This window comes from Desmodus rotundus, chromosome 10 (assembly GCF_022682495.2).
Source record: "Desmodus rotundus isolate HL8 chromosome 10, HLdesRot8A.1, whole genome shotgun sequence".
NCBI classification, from domain to species: Eukaryota; Metazoa; Chordata; class Mammalia; order Chiroptera; family Phyllostomidae; genus Desmodus; species Desmodus rotundus.
The window spans coordinates 13,007,288-13,025,878 of record NC_071396.1 but is presented as its reverse complement, the minus strand read 5'-3'; the positions used below and the strand labels follow the sequence as shown (position 1 = coordinate 13,025,878).

General features: G+C 50.3%; 1 protein-coding gene across 4 annotated transcripts in view; it reads right to left on the bottom strand.

Moving 5' to 3' along the window:
• SMYD3 (SET and MYND domain containing 3) overlaps positions 1-18,591 on the bottom strand; it is a 459,771-nt gene that overhangs the window by 64,647 nt on the left and 376,533 nt on the right. For all 4 annotated transcript variants that reach the window (XM_024575953.3, XM_045184522.3, XM_071219589.1 and 1 more), the window contains one exon: positions 18,178-18,352. In XM_024575953.3, coding sequence (XP_024431721.2) covers positions 18,178-18,352 — 175 coding nt within the window. The remainder of the gene's footprint in view (positions 1-18,177; positions 18,353-18,591) is intronic.

Below are 18,591 nucleotides of genomic sequence, written 5' to 3'. Positions count from 1 at the left end.
GACCACAACTATGAGTGGGTTCCCATTAGGCACAGAGAGCTCCTACTGTCACCGGTCTGGAGCCTCCCCATGTCATCCACGAGTGTTTACCGCACAACACCTGCACCCTGAGGCCAGGCCCCTCCCTGCCAGAACGGGCAGGTAGCAGCCAGCCTGCATGGTGGGACCATCACCAGGGTCTCTAACACCACTGGGAAAATACCTATTGGCAAAAACAAAGTCTGGCCAGTTTGGATAATTTTAAATACTGCGCTGGCCAGGGTGCAAGAGTGATCTATTTGGGTGAGATGTTAACAAAAGCAGGAGAGTTAAGAGGATGAGGTGAGATGAAGCCAGAGCTATCAGTCCCAAAGGACCTGGCCAGAGCCAGGCGGAGGGCAAACTGGGGCGGACTCTGCGTTCCCGTGCTCCCTGCCCCCTGCCCTCAGCCCCGCCCTCCACTGGCCACACACACGCTGCCGTGTGCAGGGCAGGCCACAGGGAATGCTCTTTTCTGGCAGGACGTCTTGAGAGAGGAGTCTGTGTTTACGAAGGTTAATTCCAGGCTCAACTAACGGCCACTTAAGGCGCAAGCTCTCTGAGTCAGCGGGCTTTACATGTTCCATCTGCCGCAGAGCCCCTCGCCGTGGTGTGTATTTTCAGTCAGTGACGGCCCTAAACATTCCAAGCTGTTGACAGATGAGGACTGGCCGCACGGTGACATACATTCTTTGGTTCATGCGCATGTTCTTATAAGGAAGCGGGACTCGGTGAGCGTTTGCTCCCTCACAGCAGCAGCACTGGGGTGGGGTGGGGTGGGGTGCTCACAAGGATGGCCCAGCGTGGCCTCAGGGGTGGCTCCGCTGCTTCCTTGTGTCTCTTTACTGTCACCGTGTTGATGAGACCTCGACAAAGTAGAGCCAAGAGACAAGCGGGCCCTGAGAGGAGCCCTGGACTTCCACCTTGAGATGGACCGTTTTGCTGCTGACTAGCCGAGGACCTGGGGCTTCTACTCCCCCGAGGGATCAGACTTTGTCAGGAGTGAGCGCGACTTTTCAAAATACTTAATAACCTGCCGCACGGCACAGTCACAGAGCGGTCAGAGGAGATGCCAGACGCGGCGACGGCACAGGGTCCCGGGCGTGACTGCGTGAGCCACCCTTTCTGGTTCCTGGGCGGTGGGCAAGTCCTGGGAGAGGAGCCTGAGCGGCTGGCAGCGGGACACGAGCAGTGGCTGTTTGCCAACAGGGGAGAGAGCATTCGAACGCTATGAAGAGCGGCTGCTGGCACGGGGTCTGGGTGACCCTCAGTCCTGCTGCGGGTCGGGGTGAAGGGATGGGTGCCGCGGGAGGAAGCACAGAAGGGGAGCCTCTGTCACCTTGGCCTCTTTCATCAGACCATGTTAACACAAAGAGAGTCTGGACCCCGGACACCGCCACCAGACCAATAACTTCAGAGTGACGAAGTCCAGCAAGAACAAGACTCCTCCCCGAGCCAGCTCCACACGTGCCTGGGGGCAGGCAGGCCTTGGGAGACTCAGACCTGAGACATCCGGAGAGGTCTGGCCCATCTCGGGTGAATTCAGCAACCCTCCGACCACCGACTGAGACTGTCTCCTCCAGGCACCGCCTGCTCAGACTGCCACTCAACACTTACGCTTGCGTCTGGGGAAAGGCAAGCATGAAATACACTTCACTGAGAAGCTGAAAAGCATGGAGGGCGAGTCAATTTCAAGGAGGAGAGTCAGGCGTGGGCACAGCACAGTGAAATGCAGGCAGGGTTCACCTCTGCAGGGCCGACATCGACTTTCCCACCTGGGAGAACCACCAAATTAGTTGGCCCTTGAAAATAAGATCTCCAGCTTCTTTTTTTCTTCCCCCTTAGCTCTCACATTTTAAGACCATGAAACAACGTGAGATTAAAAGACTCATTCAGAAACAGAAGTGGAAAGGAGGGTTTGGTGGGATTTCCCCCTGTTCAGAGAAAATACTTCTCAAAGGTATTTCATAACTGAAACGTAAATGCGTAGGTGGAGGAGGGGACATGGGTTTCCACGCTCAGTTTGGGCTGGACACAGACGCAGCCTGCGAACTTAGCGGGAACAGACGCCTCCCACTTCCAGTCATCACCAGGGCTGTCGTGGGCCCAGCTGCCGCTGACAGACAGCTGCAGAACACCCCGGTCCCGCCCTGCTCCCGGGGCCAGTGTCCTGGGCACAGGCATCGGTCAGAACGGAAGTCACACCACCCTGTTGGGGGAGGGGAGGACAAGCAGTGGGAGGAATCACTCAGGGATGCCACGTGCTGCCCCTCAGACGTGTGACCGTGGGCAGGGCAGTCGCTCTGGAGGCACAGCTTTTACAGCCCTAAACTGAGGCTGACGTCATCGCTGACGTCATTGCTGCTGTCATCGCTGCTGTCACGCAGAGAGGCTGGCCTGGGGTCAGGCCTTCTGAGGCCTGACCCACCAAAACATAATTTGGTAGGCCTTCTTTAAGGAAAAAAAAAAAAGTTGATCAATTCAGAATCGGGAGCAGGGTTTCGGAGGGGTCTCATGCAAGAGGAAGGTCGGACAGGTTAGGCCTCGTCAGCTCGAGTAAATCCACTTTTGCACACCTGCCTATAGCAAATGAGGTAGGAGATACGTACACGAGAGTGCTTTGTAGATTGTAAGGCATCACATAAATGCATGGTGTGAATTACATACATATGTAATTCCCACTGCGGCCCCAGATTTCCCCAGGTGCAGCTGGGAACAAGACAGACCCATTCTCCGCCCGACAAAACCTAACCGTGTGGCTCTCCCATCACCACCCACAGGGGAAGGGCCTCTGACCCCTGAACAAACAGGAACTGAAGCTCATCAATGGGGTGGGTGGGGCACCAGCCCCTCTCAGGGCTCTCAAGGTCCTCTCAGCCCTGGCTTTCTGGGACCTGAGTGCTATTCAGTCTCGCCCTCTGCCTGTCCTCCTTCCCAGCCACTGTCTTCTCACCCCTTCCATCTGAAGCCCCTGGAGAGACAAGGAAGCCTTTCTAATCGCTGATTCTCAAATACGAATGGACAGGGTTGCCTAGGGCGGGAGATAGTGGGGGCGGATGGACAGCCATCAGAGGGCGAGAGCTAAGGGAGAGGATAAAGGTGTTCTAATATTAATTGCGATGACAGTTGTACACATTTGTGAACACACTAAAAGCCACAGAACTATAAACTTTAAAGGGGTAAATTATGTGGTATGTGAATTGTATCTCAATAAAGTTGCTAGACCATATGCACAACCAAAAAGCACCTAAACTTCAAAAAAGTTTACAGCAAGAAAAAAAGGCCAGAACAAATAAAACAGGAAAAATTGAACTTGAAGAAAATCCATTATTCCGAAAATGGAAGGGAACTTTTAAAAAGACCAATTATCCTTAGAGAGATTTGAGAAGGTGTGGCATCCAAAAAGTAAGACTAAGAAGCTAGAAAACAGGCATCATTCGAGAACAAGTTCTTGTAATTAAAAAAAAAACCCCAAAATTTGCTGAGATACAAAAACTCTGTTAAAGGTCTAGAAAATAGTCAAGGATAATTCTCACGACTTAAAGCAAAAGGCCCGAAACACTGGAAACAGCTGACTGCCAGAACTTTCAGAACTAAAGAACAGAGAAACTAGAGGAAATGAAAATAAAAAGGGAAAAATAAAGAAAAGTTTCTCCAGAGATAAAAGAAAACAAGACCCTTGATAATGAAAGAGTCTGGCACAAACAGAAAATTACCCATGCCCGGACACATCCGCGTGAACTTTCAGTAGCAAAGAGAAAAACCAGAGCCGAACACTGAAAAGATAAACCGGGTGATGGGCAGAGAAACCCAAATCCCACCGGCATCAGACGCAATAGATCTCGGAAGACAGTGTGACAGCCTTTAGAATCATCACTGAAAATAATTTTGAATTGAGAACTTTATACTCCAAGTTCCCAACAAGAACGAAAGAACTAAATATCCATCTAATACAGAGAGAAATCAACTGCCTAAAGCTGCTGGAGGAAGAAATAAAAATTTCAGTATATTCTTTGAAGTTTCACAGGTAGCCATTCAAAGAATTGAATAATCACTATTATTTTTAATGGAAAGAGAGATGATAGACAAGGATACGCGAGCTAAGTTTTTTATAATAGTTAAGAGCAGATCATTTCCGTAGGTGATATGTAAGAACCATACATCTAAACACACTCAGAGGGATATAAAATAACTATTGGAAGTACTGACGACAGAAATGTTTTTACAAAGTTGCTGGTAAGCAGCAGGCCTGAAAGTGGCCAGGGAGCTTCTTATTTTGAGAATCAGATACAGGTTTTCAAGTGTTTTAAAATCTAATTAATGGGACTTCTGCATACACAGCACCAAAAAGAGCTCCGCTCTTGACACCCGGTAGCGGCTCCCAAAGTGAACTAACTCCTTGGTTCACGGCATCTTCAGTTACTTGGGAAATGTCATCTTATTCTGGATGCCTCCTTTGGAGATTCAAAATGTGCATTCATTTACTGAATACTATGAGAAGTTCAGCAGAAAAGAAACCAGTGTAACATCATTTGTAAGCGAGTCAATTCATTGAAAGATCAATTTGATAAATTATTTCCTGATTTTAATAAATTTAGTACCATTTGTTTTCCCCTTCAAGATTCATTACTTGTAATGGAAATGTTTCCAAAGCTCTGACAGGAACGTGCAGTGGCGAAAAATATTAAATGTGCAAAAAGCTAGTGAGACATAAATTAAGTGGATAATTTTCCACATGTGAGATTGTTTAGGTTTCTTTTGAATGTTTCCGAATGTTCTTTTTAAACTTCATTTAAAACGTCAAGCACTTTAAATTAATGCTGATGGGTTCTTCCAGGGGCCCATCAGCATTAATTTAGGATTTCTAGCAATTACACATTTAAATTAAATATAAATTCAAAAGCATCTTAAAGATATCAAAATTTAAAATTTCAATCTAATTTAAATTCTAAACAGAGAAATATACAAAATTAAGGCTAACAAGCTACTTAGGAAATGGTGAAAGAACATTGAAAACGCTTACATTAAAAAAACAGTATTTCAAAAGCGTAGAAGAAAAGTCGAATACAGAGGAAACAATCATGTCACATAGGAAATGTCAAACCTTTAGGTAGAAAAACTGTATTTCAGATAATACTGAGTTCTGTTTCACCAGCCTTCCAGAATTTTTAAAAACTGTATCTCAGGAAACATCTCCATATTAGTTAGTATTCAGGAAACTATCTTTCAATACCGGTACCCCAGGCTGAGCATTTCTGAAAAGGTACGAACCCACCATTGGTACACTTGACGTATCTAGTAACTGGGTCTTTCAGAGAACTGGGGCCAGTGGTGAGCTGGCTTCTGATGAATTGGCTATCAGTAATTGATTCTCAGCAAACTGACCTGAAGGCATTTTATTGAACCTAGCTTTCCCTGAGCTCCTTTAGCCAGGACCCTTCTTTCATATCACGTCAGCGGAACTACTGTCCCCTGGGAATGTACTTGGGAAAGCGTTACTTAGGAGGAACAGAGCCAGGTGTCTGCAGCAAAGATTCTGGGGAATAGCAGACCTGACCACATTAGTTAGAAAACAGTAACAGGGAAACTAATGAGAAAAAGCAGTTTACTTTTACGTAAATGTTATATATCTATAATCTGCAGATTCTATGTTGTATTTCTCCATCCCTAACAGTGAATAAGTCCACATTTTATATTAACTTATAAAATTAAAACGTTACGTTTTCATTAAAAAAGTCACGGGTGGGAATGACGTGTTGGCTGTCTTTCTCTCTTTCCCAAGTCATCGGGTCCGAGCTGCAGAATGCCCCCATCTGACCGCTGTTCCACCCCCTGCCTGCAGAGAACTGACCAGTGGGGCAAAGGCAATGCTCAGGGCAGAGACCACATCCTTACAAGCCCACGGGACAGAGAGGAAGCAGGTGCACAAAGCTGGCCTGGTGCGGGGAGACCATGGCAGGCAGGCAGGGCACCACCAGCGCTGGCATGGCCACTGTTGCCCGGCCCAGCTGCTGCTGCTGCTCTGGGGATGCGGTCTGTGTCACCAGGGCTTGTGATCTCCCAGGCAAAGCCAGACATCTAGACTTTCCAAAAATGTGCAAATCTCCTTTCTAAGAGGTTAGCAACTCTTTGAACTAGAAAACAAAACAAAAAATGCTACACAACTCATTATAAATATACTGTTTCAAATATACAGTTAGCCCTTCAACAACACGGTTTGAACTGTGTGCGCCCACTCACACAGAGCTTTTTCAGTAAATACATCCAGTACTGTGAATGCATTTTCTCCTCCTTATGATTTTCTCAATAACGTTTTTTCTCCAGCTTATTTTATTGTAAGGATGCAGTATACAAAACATATAACATAGAAAGTAGATGTTAATTGACTATGTTATCAGTAAGGCTTCTGGTCAACAGTAGGCTATTCAGTTACATTTTGTGGGGAATCAAAAGTTACGTGTGGACTTTCAATGGCGTAGGTCACCCCTGACCTCTGCATTGTTCAAGGGTCAACTGTGTTTGAATGTGTGTGTTTATGTACAACTGGTATCGCTTTGTGACATATGTGTGTGTGTATACCATCAATATAAAGCTCAAGATATATATTTTCTGCCTACTGAGTTGCAGAGACCCCCCACAAGCTATCACAGCTGTACTCTCCCCTCAGGACCAGGCAGAGGAAGGAAAGGTATGTGTCACCCACAACCCAATGATAATGGGGGCAACAGAGAGTGGAGTTGGTTTGTTTTTGCCCTTTATTTGGGACTGAAACCGAAGTTTTAAAGGTTTCGACACTCAGAACCTCAGCCAGAAGGGACATTAAAGCTCATTAAGACAATCCTCTCACCCCGTAGAAAGAATTATTTTGATAAAATCTAATGAATGGTTACATGTTGTGGAAATACTTCCAAAGATGGCAGATTCCCTGCTCTTCAGAACTGAATGGTCCCCGCTCGGGCACGTGGATGGAGGATGTCGTTCCTCTCATCCCGAGTCACACTCCGGAGTTCCTCCTCCACCAGCCCTGAGCAAGCGCCTACTCCCGTCCTGCACGGCAGCCCTTCAGAGATTGGAAAACTCATCACAGCAGGCTCCTTTCCCTTCACAAAGTCCGTTCCACCTTCACCAGCTATTCCTCATACGACGGGGCCACAGGGCTGCTCCTCTGGGTCGCTCTCAGCGAGAAACTCTCCAGGTGTAGTGTGGTGGATGCGTGTGTCCAATCCGTTGGTGTTGCCGCTACACTTAACACAATGCAGCCCAAGGTCATGTCAGCTTTCTTGGCCACTGCACTAGGTCCCCTCCCCCCCCCATATACCTCAGTTAGGATATCTCCATGTCACATGAAGAAACCCAATTGTAATTGGCTGACAAAAAAGTGGAATTTATCAGCCCACTTGTCTATGTATCTCCTCAGTACAGGGGTAAGTCTGGAGTTAAGCGATGCTTGAATGTGACCAGAATCTCTCTCCATTCCTCACCTCTGCCTTCTGGGTTTGGTCTCTGTTCTCTCTGTGGTCTCCAGAGACCTAACAGCCCCAATTGTGAGCAGTAGGAAAGGGAAATCTGCTTTCTGAATGTCTCAAATAAAAGTCCAAGCATGACCATCATGGGCTCGAACTCGTCTGACTTGGGTCAGACGACCAGGAAAATGCAATCCTCTAGCTTAGGTCAGCCACAAAGTACCCTGGTGGCCAACCACATACAGACTACACAGCCCGGACACTGGAGGCTCTAGTAAGAAAGAGCGTGGAGGGATTAACACTAATGGAGCCACCAAAAATAACCCACCACAAAATACTAGAAAAATCCTCCAGCCTATTATTGAATTTTTAATCACAAATGCAGATATTTGCACGTATCCGTGTTTAAGTCCATCTTCTTCATATCGACCAAACATTCCTAATTAAGGAGATAATTTCGTAGTTTGATTTAGTCCCCCAAAGTATGAGCTGTTCTTCTCAGCTGTGCACCCCTTGAAAATGTGGTATGTATCACTTCTATGTATTCATCTCCGTAAGTCTGATAAAAATGTTGACCTAGAACTTAAAAGAGGGAGCTGAGGCCCATCAATCCATTTCCCCAAAGGAGTCTATCAATCCGTTAACAACCGCAGTCAGAAATAGCTGTTTAAACGGTGTCGATGAACCTCACTAGCCCATGTTTCCATCTGCAGGAAGAGTACCAGGAGACAGTGTCAAATACCTTGCTGAAATGACGTAACACCCTTTCCGCAGAAGCACGTCCAAAGTGAACACAGTCTCCTGGCTGCGTTTCTTTGTGCCGACAGCCAGAAACAGGTAAGGCGCACTGGGAAGAAGAACCTGCGCAGAACACTGCGACCAGGGACCCCGGGTCCTCACACAACGCCGCCTCAGGCAGCCTCACCAACCTTGCGCCCCATCTTCCTCCACTGGACATCTTCCTAAACGGCCAGCTTGTGTTCTGGCGGGAGTGGGTCCTGCGGCTCCCTTTGAAACTCCAGAAACCCGCCCCTGCAGAGCTTTATTCCTAAGGCATAACTCTGATGGTGCAGGGCCGCTCCTACCTTCTCTCCTGTGTCACAGTCTTTTATATATCAGCCTTTGGACTCTACTGGCTTGTCTAGCATCCACCCCCCGCGCTCCTGTCCTGTTTCAAACCTGTGTTTCTGGTGGGGCTGCCCGCATGCTCTCTCCCCTGGTCCAGGCGGGATCAGACGTGAAACCCAAAGAAGCCTAAGCAAGCCGTCTAAAGTACACATTCTTACAGGGGGTGGGGGTAGGGGTGGGCAGCTGGAGGAACAGAAGCTCCTCTTTTGTCACAGAGCAAGAGAACTGTGGACAGGGGGGCTGCAGGACAGCATCCTCTCTGCCCCATAGTGGGGAAGACTGTGCTTGTGGGGAAGGACGGTGACCATGCGGCGGAATGAGCAGACCCAGGGAGAGGAGGAGAGGAAGACAGAGAGAGCGAGCGAGCCAGACACCGGCCGGACAACCTGGATAGTGCCCCTCGTTCTGTCACACCGGAGCTGCCCCAGCCACGCAGTTATGTGGGCAGCAAACTCCCTTTGTGGTCTGAGCTAGATTTCTGTGGCGTGTAGCAGTGAAAGGACCCAAGATGGATTCACATGGCAAGAAGGCAGGGTGGTGTGGCTGTAATGGGCACTCAGCCTCCTGTGCAGTAACCACCCCAGGGGTGTCCGGCCCGCGGCCCATGGGCCCAGGAAGGCCGTGAATGCGGCCCAACCCAAAATCATGAATTACTTAAACATGATGAGAATTTTTTTTGTGGTTACGAAGTATTTAATGTGTGGCCCAAATACACCACAAGGTCGGACACCCCTGACTCTACACCTTTATAACCAAGTAAAGCAAACACGGATGTCTTTTTAAAAAAATTATGACAAAGTATCAGTGAACACGAGGCTTGAGTTTGAGCCCTGGCTCTGCCATAGAGGGGCAAGACGTAAATCTCATTCTCACCCCCCTCCTGTGGAGACGGGACATGCTAACTTCCTCCTCGCTGTGGCTGTGAGGATGAGAAGCACGAGCAAGTTGCTGGGTCCACCGTAGACTCTTAATAAATAACAGCGACTGCTTTCCAGTCTAAGACAGTTGAGAGGTAGCAGAGAGTCCCTCCAGCCCTTTCACGAGTTTCTTTGGAAGGACGATGCTGACAAAGAGCCGGCAGATGCTTTCACAATCGCTGAACCCGATCTGTCTTAACTCTGGGAGGCCATTGCGGGGGTACCTCCTGTCACCACTGAGAGCGCAGATCCGCTTTAACCCTGCAGGGCAGCGTCAAAGTATGATGGGTGCCCTTTGTGCGGGAAGAGAGACCCCCATCACCCACCCGCTCAGAGGGTGGGCACTGCCTCCGCTCCCCGCCACCGCTGTCCAAGGGCAGCCACCCGCGGGTCTCCTGCACCTCAGTTTCCCAGCACCCAGCTGGGCCCCTTCCCTCAAACATACCTATGTGTCACACACTCTTTCCAGCCAGCACATGCTCATGAGCTCAAGAGCTTTGTACTACCTAGCCTGAAAGATTTTTTTTTTTGTACTTTAAAACTGGGAGCGATCATTTTGGGGGCCATTTATGCCCCATCTTTTATTTCTTTCAGGGATCTCTTCTTTCCCTTAAGAAAGCTATCACACCATTCTCTGTAAGTGATCAAATTTAATGAGGTTTGGCAAATCAGTATTATTTGTACAATTTAATTGAAGGTCCATTCATCCGTCCTTGGAGAAATGCCAAAAACTCAGTAGGGAATTCACTCAAAATACACAGGTAAATGCATGTGAGTGCGCTGATCATGTTTTTCAAATCATAAAACATGTGATTTAAGAAATTAAACTTTATAAACAATTAAAATTGGTTTTAATCAGTCCTTTTGAACCTTTCAAACTGCACCCATCATTCCTCAGGTCTGATTTTCTGTTGGCTCTCTACAGGGGAAAAATGCATTTTGGGGTGTTTTTTTTTTTTTCTATTTTCTCTTCCTCGAGCTGAGAAGAAGCAAGAGAGATAGCAGTTGTGCAGCTGCAGGGGCAGCCAAGCAAGAGATTGATTCAACAGGAGGAATGTAATGCATCCCAGAAGATTCCCTAGGATTTGCTATCCAGCTGCTTAGGGTACAATTTGTTGTAATAAGAAGCTGAAGGTTTTCTGTCAGGAATGTCCAAGTGCTCAGAGACAGCTTGTGAAAGTCAACAGGAAAAAAAATGAACCACAGTGGGAAATGCTTATATTCTGGAAATGCCTGCATCCATGGGAAGACTAAAGACCACTTCTCCGAGTGTATACATTGCCCATATACACTGGTGAACGCAGAAGACTAAATGCTTTCCTGTGCAGCTGACCTAGCCTCCAGGGTGGAGTGTGGCTTTCATCTCACTCACAGGGAGGTTGTTTAAAGAAAGTCAGCAAATGCAGGACAGAAGAGGTATTTCATTTCTGGTGGCCTGGCCTGGCATCTCAGGAGCTAAGGCATAGGGGGCAGAGATGCAATGAATGGGGTTGGTGCACAGGCATGGGATTTGGGGGTCAAAGTGTACTGGCACCCTTGTTCCAGGTAAGGATGAGAAACAGGAGGTTTGCACTGGGCAGGGAGAACGTAAAGGAGCCAGAACAGACTGCCAAAGCCCAGACAGGAGAACAAGTGGAATTTGGAGGCAGATCCTGCCATCAGCACCTGAAACATCAGCAGGAGGAAAAGGAAGCCTTTCGTGGAGCACAGGCGTCTGAGAGGTGGGTAAAGGCTGTAGATGGAGAAAAACCAACCAGGGAGTTATTGGAAGGTGGGGGCGGGCTCCGGGGGCTTTGCCTCTGGTCTAACCCTTTTCCGGTAGACTAAGCGCTGCCACAGGGAGGTGGGCACCTCTCACAGGACGTGGTCCTGGACCAGAAGCTTGCACAGGAAAGGAGGGGCTGGGAGGACTAGAAGGGGCAGGCTCTGGTGACAGAGAAACAGAGAAAAGTGGTGTTGGGCAGAGAGCTCGCACAGCAATTTAAAATAAAGGTTTGAGGCCTCCCAACAACTGTGAAGGGGCTCAGTCCTGGATCCTCCAACTCCCAGCAAGAAGCTGAGTCGAAAGCATAGCCATGGGCAGTGGAGCCGGTCTGGGAGCTCCTTGCCAGACCCTGGGCCTACGTTTGCCCAGGTGCTTCCTGGTAGAAAGTGAACAGGAATCTGGAGGAGGGGCCTTTAAAAACGCTGTTCTAAACAAAAACCCGAGGAGGTGGCCGCTGGGCGGCTAGGCAGGGATTCGAGGCAGAGTGCATTTTTTTGGTCAAACGAGCTGGACGGAAGTGGTGTGGACAGGGCACTCCTTCACTTCAGTGATGTTGCTGCCACAGGATAGTATCATTTATGTGCAAGGGTGACCATGACCCATGACATGTGCCACGGGCAGAAGGGGATACCCTTGGGGCTTAGGGCCCCGGAGCTGGCGTGCTAGCCCTGAGAGCAGGAAACTCCAAGCCAGACAGCTGACTTGCACTCCAAGTTGACGAAAGGTGTGTGCAGGGCAGTGGCCCTGGGACTGGCCTTCTCTGGGTAGGAAGAGCCAGGAGGCAGCGGCGGGGCTGCGCAGAGCCACTGTTACAGGCTGCCCTGTGTCCCTCTAAGGTCCACGTGTCACGGCCTTACCCCCGGTACCTAGAATATGACTGTAGTTAGAGACAAGGCTTTAAGGATGCCATTAAGTTAAATGAGGTCCTCAGGGTGGGCCCTGAAGAACATGGCCAGTGCCCTTACAAGAAGAAAGAAACACGGGTGCAGAGAGAGCTGCGTGCACGTGAAGGCAAGGCCACGTGAGGGCACAGGAGGGTGGCAGCGGCCATCTGCAGGCCAAGGGGGAGGCCTCAGAAGAAACGCAATGCGGCGGCACCTTGGCCTCAGGTGTCTGGCCTCCAGCACTGAGAGGAAATAGGTGACGGTCGGAGTGTGACACGGAAGGGCTGACTGGGCATTTTAGCTTTAGGAGTGCTGCGGGAAGAACTTCCGGAAGCCGGAGATGACTTCTCTGAGTGAGGCTGGAAGGCAGTAGAATGAGGAGTGAAACCTTGAAGCCAATCAGCAGACCCCAGGAGATACCAGTACTTGCCCCAGTGAAGGGCCACCTACTCCAGCCCTAGTAAAGCCTGTTCGTCATTGGCCAGGGCTGAGTTGGCCCAAGCGTTCCTCCCTGGGTTCAAAAACACCTGGTTTTCTGCAGAGACCCAGAGGTCACCCTGAGCTGCTGTCGGGAACTGTCCGCCAGAGCTAGGACTTCATGTGTTTTGTCCCGTCTGTTTTGTTCGCCAACATTCATTTACCACTGTCCACACAGGGGTCTCAATAAATACTTCTGTTGAAAGAAGTGCATGCCTGCATTAGAAGCTTGAGATGCTCCCACACATAGGACCCAGGGCCCTGTGCCCGCAGGAGGTCACGCAGAGAGCTGCCTGTCCAGTGTGGAAGACGGGGAGGCATGTGCCCATTCACGTGGTATCCCGGCCCATCTCCTATGAGCCAGAGCCGACCGAAAGGGCCGCCATCTGCTTCTTGGACACTGATGAGACAGGTTTCTGCAGCCATCTGATTTCCGAAAGCCTCATTCCCTGTCACAGGCTGTCCTTGATGTCTCTGCCAGAGCTAAGGCCGCACGTCTGGGTCATTCTCATGCAGCTCTGGGGGTTCAGGCTGAAACCACCCAGCACAGCTGGCCAGTGAACCCGTCTCTACGCAGATGCACAGAGGCGTCTCGAAGAAGGGGATGTGGGACAGAGGCGCGAGGAGCAGATCCTCGGAGAGGGAGGATTTTCATTTCTGTGCTTCCCCCCGGAAAGTGCAGTCAGAGAAATGGCTCATGAAAATTCCGAAAAGCACACCAGGGGAGGCAGATGGCCGGCAAGGTAAGGGAACAGAGTACGGATGTCCCCGCCTGGGGAGAAGGGCCCGGATTTCTTCCCTGGGTCCGACTCTCTGAGCGTGGCTGTGGCAAGTTCTGCACCAGGTCCCACAGCCAAGGAGCCCTGCCTCCCAGAAGGAGCTTCACTGACAGGTGTGCTGACACGAGCCCCCTAACAACATGTGAGTGTCACCGAGCGGTGAGGGGACAGCGAAGGCAGGCCCAGGTAGGTGGTCGGTGGGTGCGGCGCCCACCACTCTCCCCAACACCCCCCATGGTGACTTGCACCTGCAGGCTCTGCTGGCTCCCGCCCTGGACTGTCACGTTGACGGATGACAAACTGCACAAAAGAGCAATTGTGCGTCTCCAGGAGAAAAGCCAGCTTGCAAACAGTCGTGGAAAGTACTGCAGTGATGAAACCTTACATTTTATCAACTTACCTGCCAAAGCTCCTGAGGGAAAAGTTTAGAAATTACTGGCAAAATGAAAACTGACGTGGCTTCTGTGTAATTACTGGCAGCCTCTGGGCCATCAACACCTGACTGGTAACCATGTCACCTACACAAGCCACCCTCTGCGCGTTCCTTCGACTCTTTCCACCATTTTTTTTTTTTGGACAACGAAGCACAGAAAACAGTGGAAACCTCCCTCTTTCCAGCTTCCCCCTCCTTGAGCGGTTTCACAGCCTCTCCCTCTCCGTCATCGCCACAGCCACACCGCGCTCACTCCGTTTCCTCCTCTGTTCACGTTCTGCCGCCCCTTTCCCAGGCGACTCGCAGACACGCCATCCCCCGTCACAAAATACGGCTGTGGACCACGAAATCAATACCAGCAAACCGCACTCCACAGGAGCAGGCTTCGGTCAAGGGAGAGGAGAAGGCCCGTAACTACTCTGAAGTGAGTTTATGTCAGATACAGTAAAAATCGGGTCGTCCAGTCTCAATTCTCTGGACAAAGGAGGGACATTTTGGTGGATGGGGCACACAATTTGGGGGACAGTTACCTGCATTTAAAACGAACATAACTTTTGATGCAGGCAAGTCAGCATTTAGAAACTTGTCGGATGGTTTTACCCTACACATTCAGCCCATCGGTACACACACACACACACACACACACACACACAGGGGTGTGGATCTTAATCTCACACTGAATGACATTGTAGACACACGTGGAAACAGCAGAGGCTGCTCTACATGTTCGGTTATACTCATGAGACGAGGCACTGCGCCTCTCCTACAAAGAATAAGGGAGGTAATTCAGGAGCGATTTGGACAGATGGCCACACCTCGCTGTAGGCTGAAAAATGCAGTGGTGAACAGGAGATAGAAAGGGACCCCAGTTTCTCTCTCTCTGACCACGAAGGACAAGTCTCACCTTCTCCTTCCCTTTTCTCCTTCTCTCTGTCCTCTCCCCTGGCCACCACCTCACTAGGAGAACTGAATAGATGGAGACTGGGACTGAGTCTCTCCCCAGGACAGACAGGAAGAGGGGAGGCGAGAGAGAGAAGAAGAGAGGAGGAAACAGTGGAAGAGCCCGTGTGAAGAGTTCTGAGCAGAAGGAGGTGAGAGTGAGGGAAGGGAGAGTGTCTGAGGGGTGAGGATGGCTGGGGACGCAGAGAGTGGGAAAGAAGGGAGGCCTTCTGGGGCCGGGGCACGTGCGTGAACAGAAGTGTGTGCATGGGCACTGACCTGGCTATCTGCGGGGAACAAGACACGTGTGAAAGGTGTGGGGGATTTTTACCTTTGTGTTCTTTGCAAAAATGTCCTATTTTAGAAGCATATACTAGTCTTAAAACAACAGTTAAGTTAATAGGCAGGTATGGATACAACGAAAGTCCCCCTTCAAAGCTTTAAAAAGCCTCTGCATTTCTGTATCACTGTCTGGTCCCTAAAGAAAATCAAGTTTAATTTGTATCTGACATCATTCAAAGCAACTTTAAAGCTATGTTCAGTTTGATGTATTTCTCTTTTCATTTTTCAAATGTAGAGCTCACACCTGTGATGTGAGGGCCAGTTGGGCAGCCCCACCACAACCGGGGGCCCCCCCCCCCTCCACAGAGAAACGCTCTCCCAGTTTTAACGACCACCTGGCTAACTAATTTTTGGAACCCAACTTGGCTGTGGTTGACACTTGACTGAATTAAATTTTTAAACAAAATTTATAAAATACTTTGAAATTACTTTCATTCTGCCCGATGTTTACAAGGCGAAGGGACAGGGACTTATGCATATGTAACCACGGATGTACACGCAGACACCCTCAGAAGAAGTACCATGAGCCGGAGTGATAAACTCTGTCGTACGTGAATTAATTTCAACCTGCTTTAGGAAACACAAAGAACTTAATATTGTGTTGTCTTCTCATCAGAAAGAGAACTTGAGTAAAAGTATTAAATAACTGAGGAGAAAGAAAGGAGCCGAGGGCAACACGGTGGTTTGGACAAAAATGGAACACAGACACTTGCCCCTCGAAGGCCAGGAGGGACGAAATCACCACTGGACACCCGACCTCCATCTGGCTGTTGCCAACAGTCTATTGACTCTGCAAAACTGTTAGGGCGGGCGGCAGTCCCGTCACCCCTCGGTGACTCTTGCCTAACGACCTGCCCAGGTCCTCGGCTAACGGACAGCACTTCTCCTTTCTCTACACTGTGTTGGTTCTGGATCAGTTACAGCCCTTTCCTTACCGCACCTTTGCACCTTTGCAAGCAACCAACTCAGATGCTGCCTGTTGGAAGTGGATCGACGCAGACTGGATTTCCTGAAACGGAGAACACCGCAGAGCACCTTCCTAACAAGCTCCGGGGGTGAGAAACCAGAGAGGCTTGGAGACTTGTCAGCCAGCGTCAGAAGAGAGGGTTCATGTACACAGAGAGTGAGACCTGCTGACTGCTGGGGTTTGACTCAAGGGTAAGTCAGTAAAACATCCATTTAATTTAGGGATAAGTGAGTTCTTCAAAGAAGCCTTCCTTGGTAGGTGTGGGGGAAAGAGGATTCAAAAATACGTGCAGAAGCAGCGCCCTCGAAGGTGTGCAGCCCTCCCTGTGAAGCAGCGGACCAACATAAAGCTTCTGCGCTCAGGGGCTGCCTGGGTGTTAGAGGGAGGGGAGGATGGGGCAGGCAGGGCTGGTGCTGCTGGCTGCTGGGGCACCTGGAGACGGGAGCATCTTCTCAGTCTGCATCTCCTGGCTGGAATTTGTCCCTCACCCGGCAGCCTACAGTCTGGCTTCCTGGTACCAAGCCCTGGAGTTCAGCGAGGGAACACCAACTGTCCCCCACCTGCCTCTCATTGCAACACAAAGGCTTGGAGTGTGAAGCCTTATCTCTTTGCATTCAGTTCATATTTTCTGCAAAGCCACAAGATCCACCACACGGAACACACACTTCAGGATCATGGGAAAGTCTGCAGTCTTGGCCCTCGAGGCCATCTCTTACAAGTTTGATGAAAGCTGACTCACAGTCTGGATTCCAAAGCTGTTCAACCACAAGGCAGCAGCAGAAGCCACCTACGGAAGTTCTGCAAGCACCCTCAGGGCCGCCCTGGTGCCATGGCTGGCCTGCAAACCCCTGCCATCCACATGGCGGGTGGGGTCTCTGGCACCACGCTCCCCACCCAGGCCTGGCTTCCTGACCACTTTGCCTGGACTGATATCCTAGACCCTAGATGTGCTTCTGTCCTTCTCGTGTTGATCCTGGTCACCTCCCCTTCTCAGTCGTCTCCTGAGGCTCTTCCTCAAGTGGGGACAGGCAGGAGGCTGGGATCTGCCTCCCTCCCCCCACCCCCGCCCTGAGACCTACTCCCCTGCCCATTGTCCCATGCTGCACAGACTGAGGCCTGGGTTCTCCCACTGCCCAGCCCCTCGCAGCTGCCATCCCGCTTGCATGGTCTTCAGAGCTACCCAGAAGGGGTCCCCTACTCTCTGGGGACCTCCCGCAAACTCCCTGGATCCCAGATACTTTGGGGCACCTTCTGAACAGTGAATGACCTCATTCTGTGCTAGAGATGGTTATTACGTGTGTCTCTGCACCCTCTCCTTTGGACTGATCTGTCTCAACCTCCAAACACGTTCTTAGCTCACTGCACACCGGGGCCCCACACCCACCAGCACCAGGCTGTCAGCACCAGGCTCCTGCACTTCCAAAGCAACTCTGAGTTCACAGAACGTCTAGGGACAAACCACCCACTGGTCTGAAGGAGCTGAGGCCAGACAAGAGACAATGAATAACCAACAGTTCCTTCACCTGACTCAGTGCCACGTTGTATCAGGTTGTCTCCCCGCTCTCCTGCTTGGGTCTAAGGTGGCTATGAGGTGAAAAGATTCGAGGGAAGACATCCTAGGACTCACAAAGCCCTGCCAAACGGAGGACACCATCATCACTGCCAGCCAGACCGAGGAGCCCACACCGGGCCGCCTCCCTCACCTCGATCAGCTGAGGCTGATGACACAGCCTCCCCGAGTCGCATCTGAGCCGTGTGCTCCTCTCCAGCTCCCCTGGGGCACTGTGCTTGCTTCTGCTGCTGTGAGCAGCGCACCCCAGCATAGTCACTGGCCCCACATCAAGATGGCATCTCACAGTTTCTGCCGGACACACGGGAGCAACCTGACCAATGATGGCCGGACGCATAAACGACAGCACGAAGGAGTGAACAAAGTTTGGTTTTGCAACTGAGAAGCGACAGAACATGCAACAGAAAGTAGGAATCAGAACGACTTCACGATGTCCATCCTTTGCCCCGAGTCAAGGCACTGCAGCCTCCACTGAGCCCTCCCCTTCGGACGCACCTGTACGGCTCCATGGTGCGGAGGCCGTAGAACAGCGCCTCCTCCAGCAGCCCCAGGTGGATGCAGGCGTCCATGGCGCAGTCGAGCACCTTCAGCTGGTAGATGTTGATATCAGGAAGCCGTTCGGCATTGCTGCTTATGATCGCCTGGCACATGGCCAGAACCTGTTCCCACTCTGTTATTGACCTTAGTTAAGGATTCATTGTCCTCACTAAGAAAAACACAAATGGGAAAGGAGATTCTCCAGAAGGCTGATGAGCTCCCAGGCACAGGAGGGAAGGCAGACGCACGAAGCTGTGCAGATGAGCTGCCTGAAAATACACTTGAGACAAACACATGTAAGTGGTATCCCGGAGAAATGAGCTGCGTTTACATCAACAGAGCAGCTTCCAGCCAAGCCAGAGTTCGGGGAGG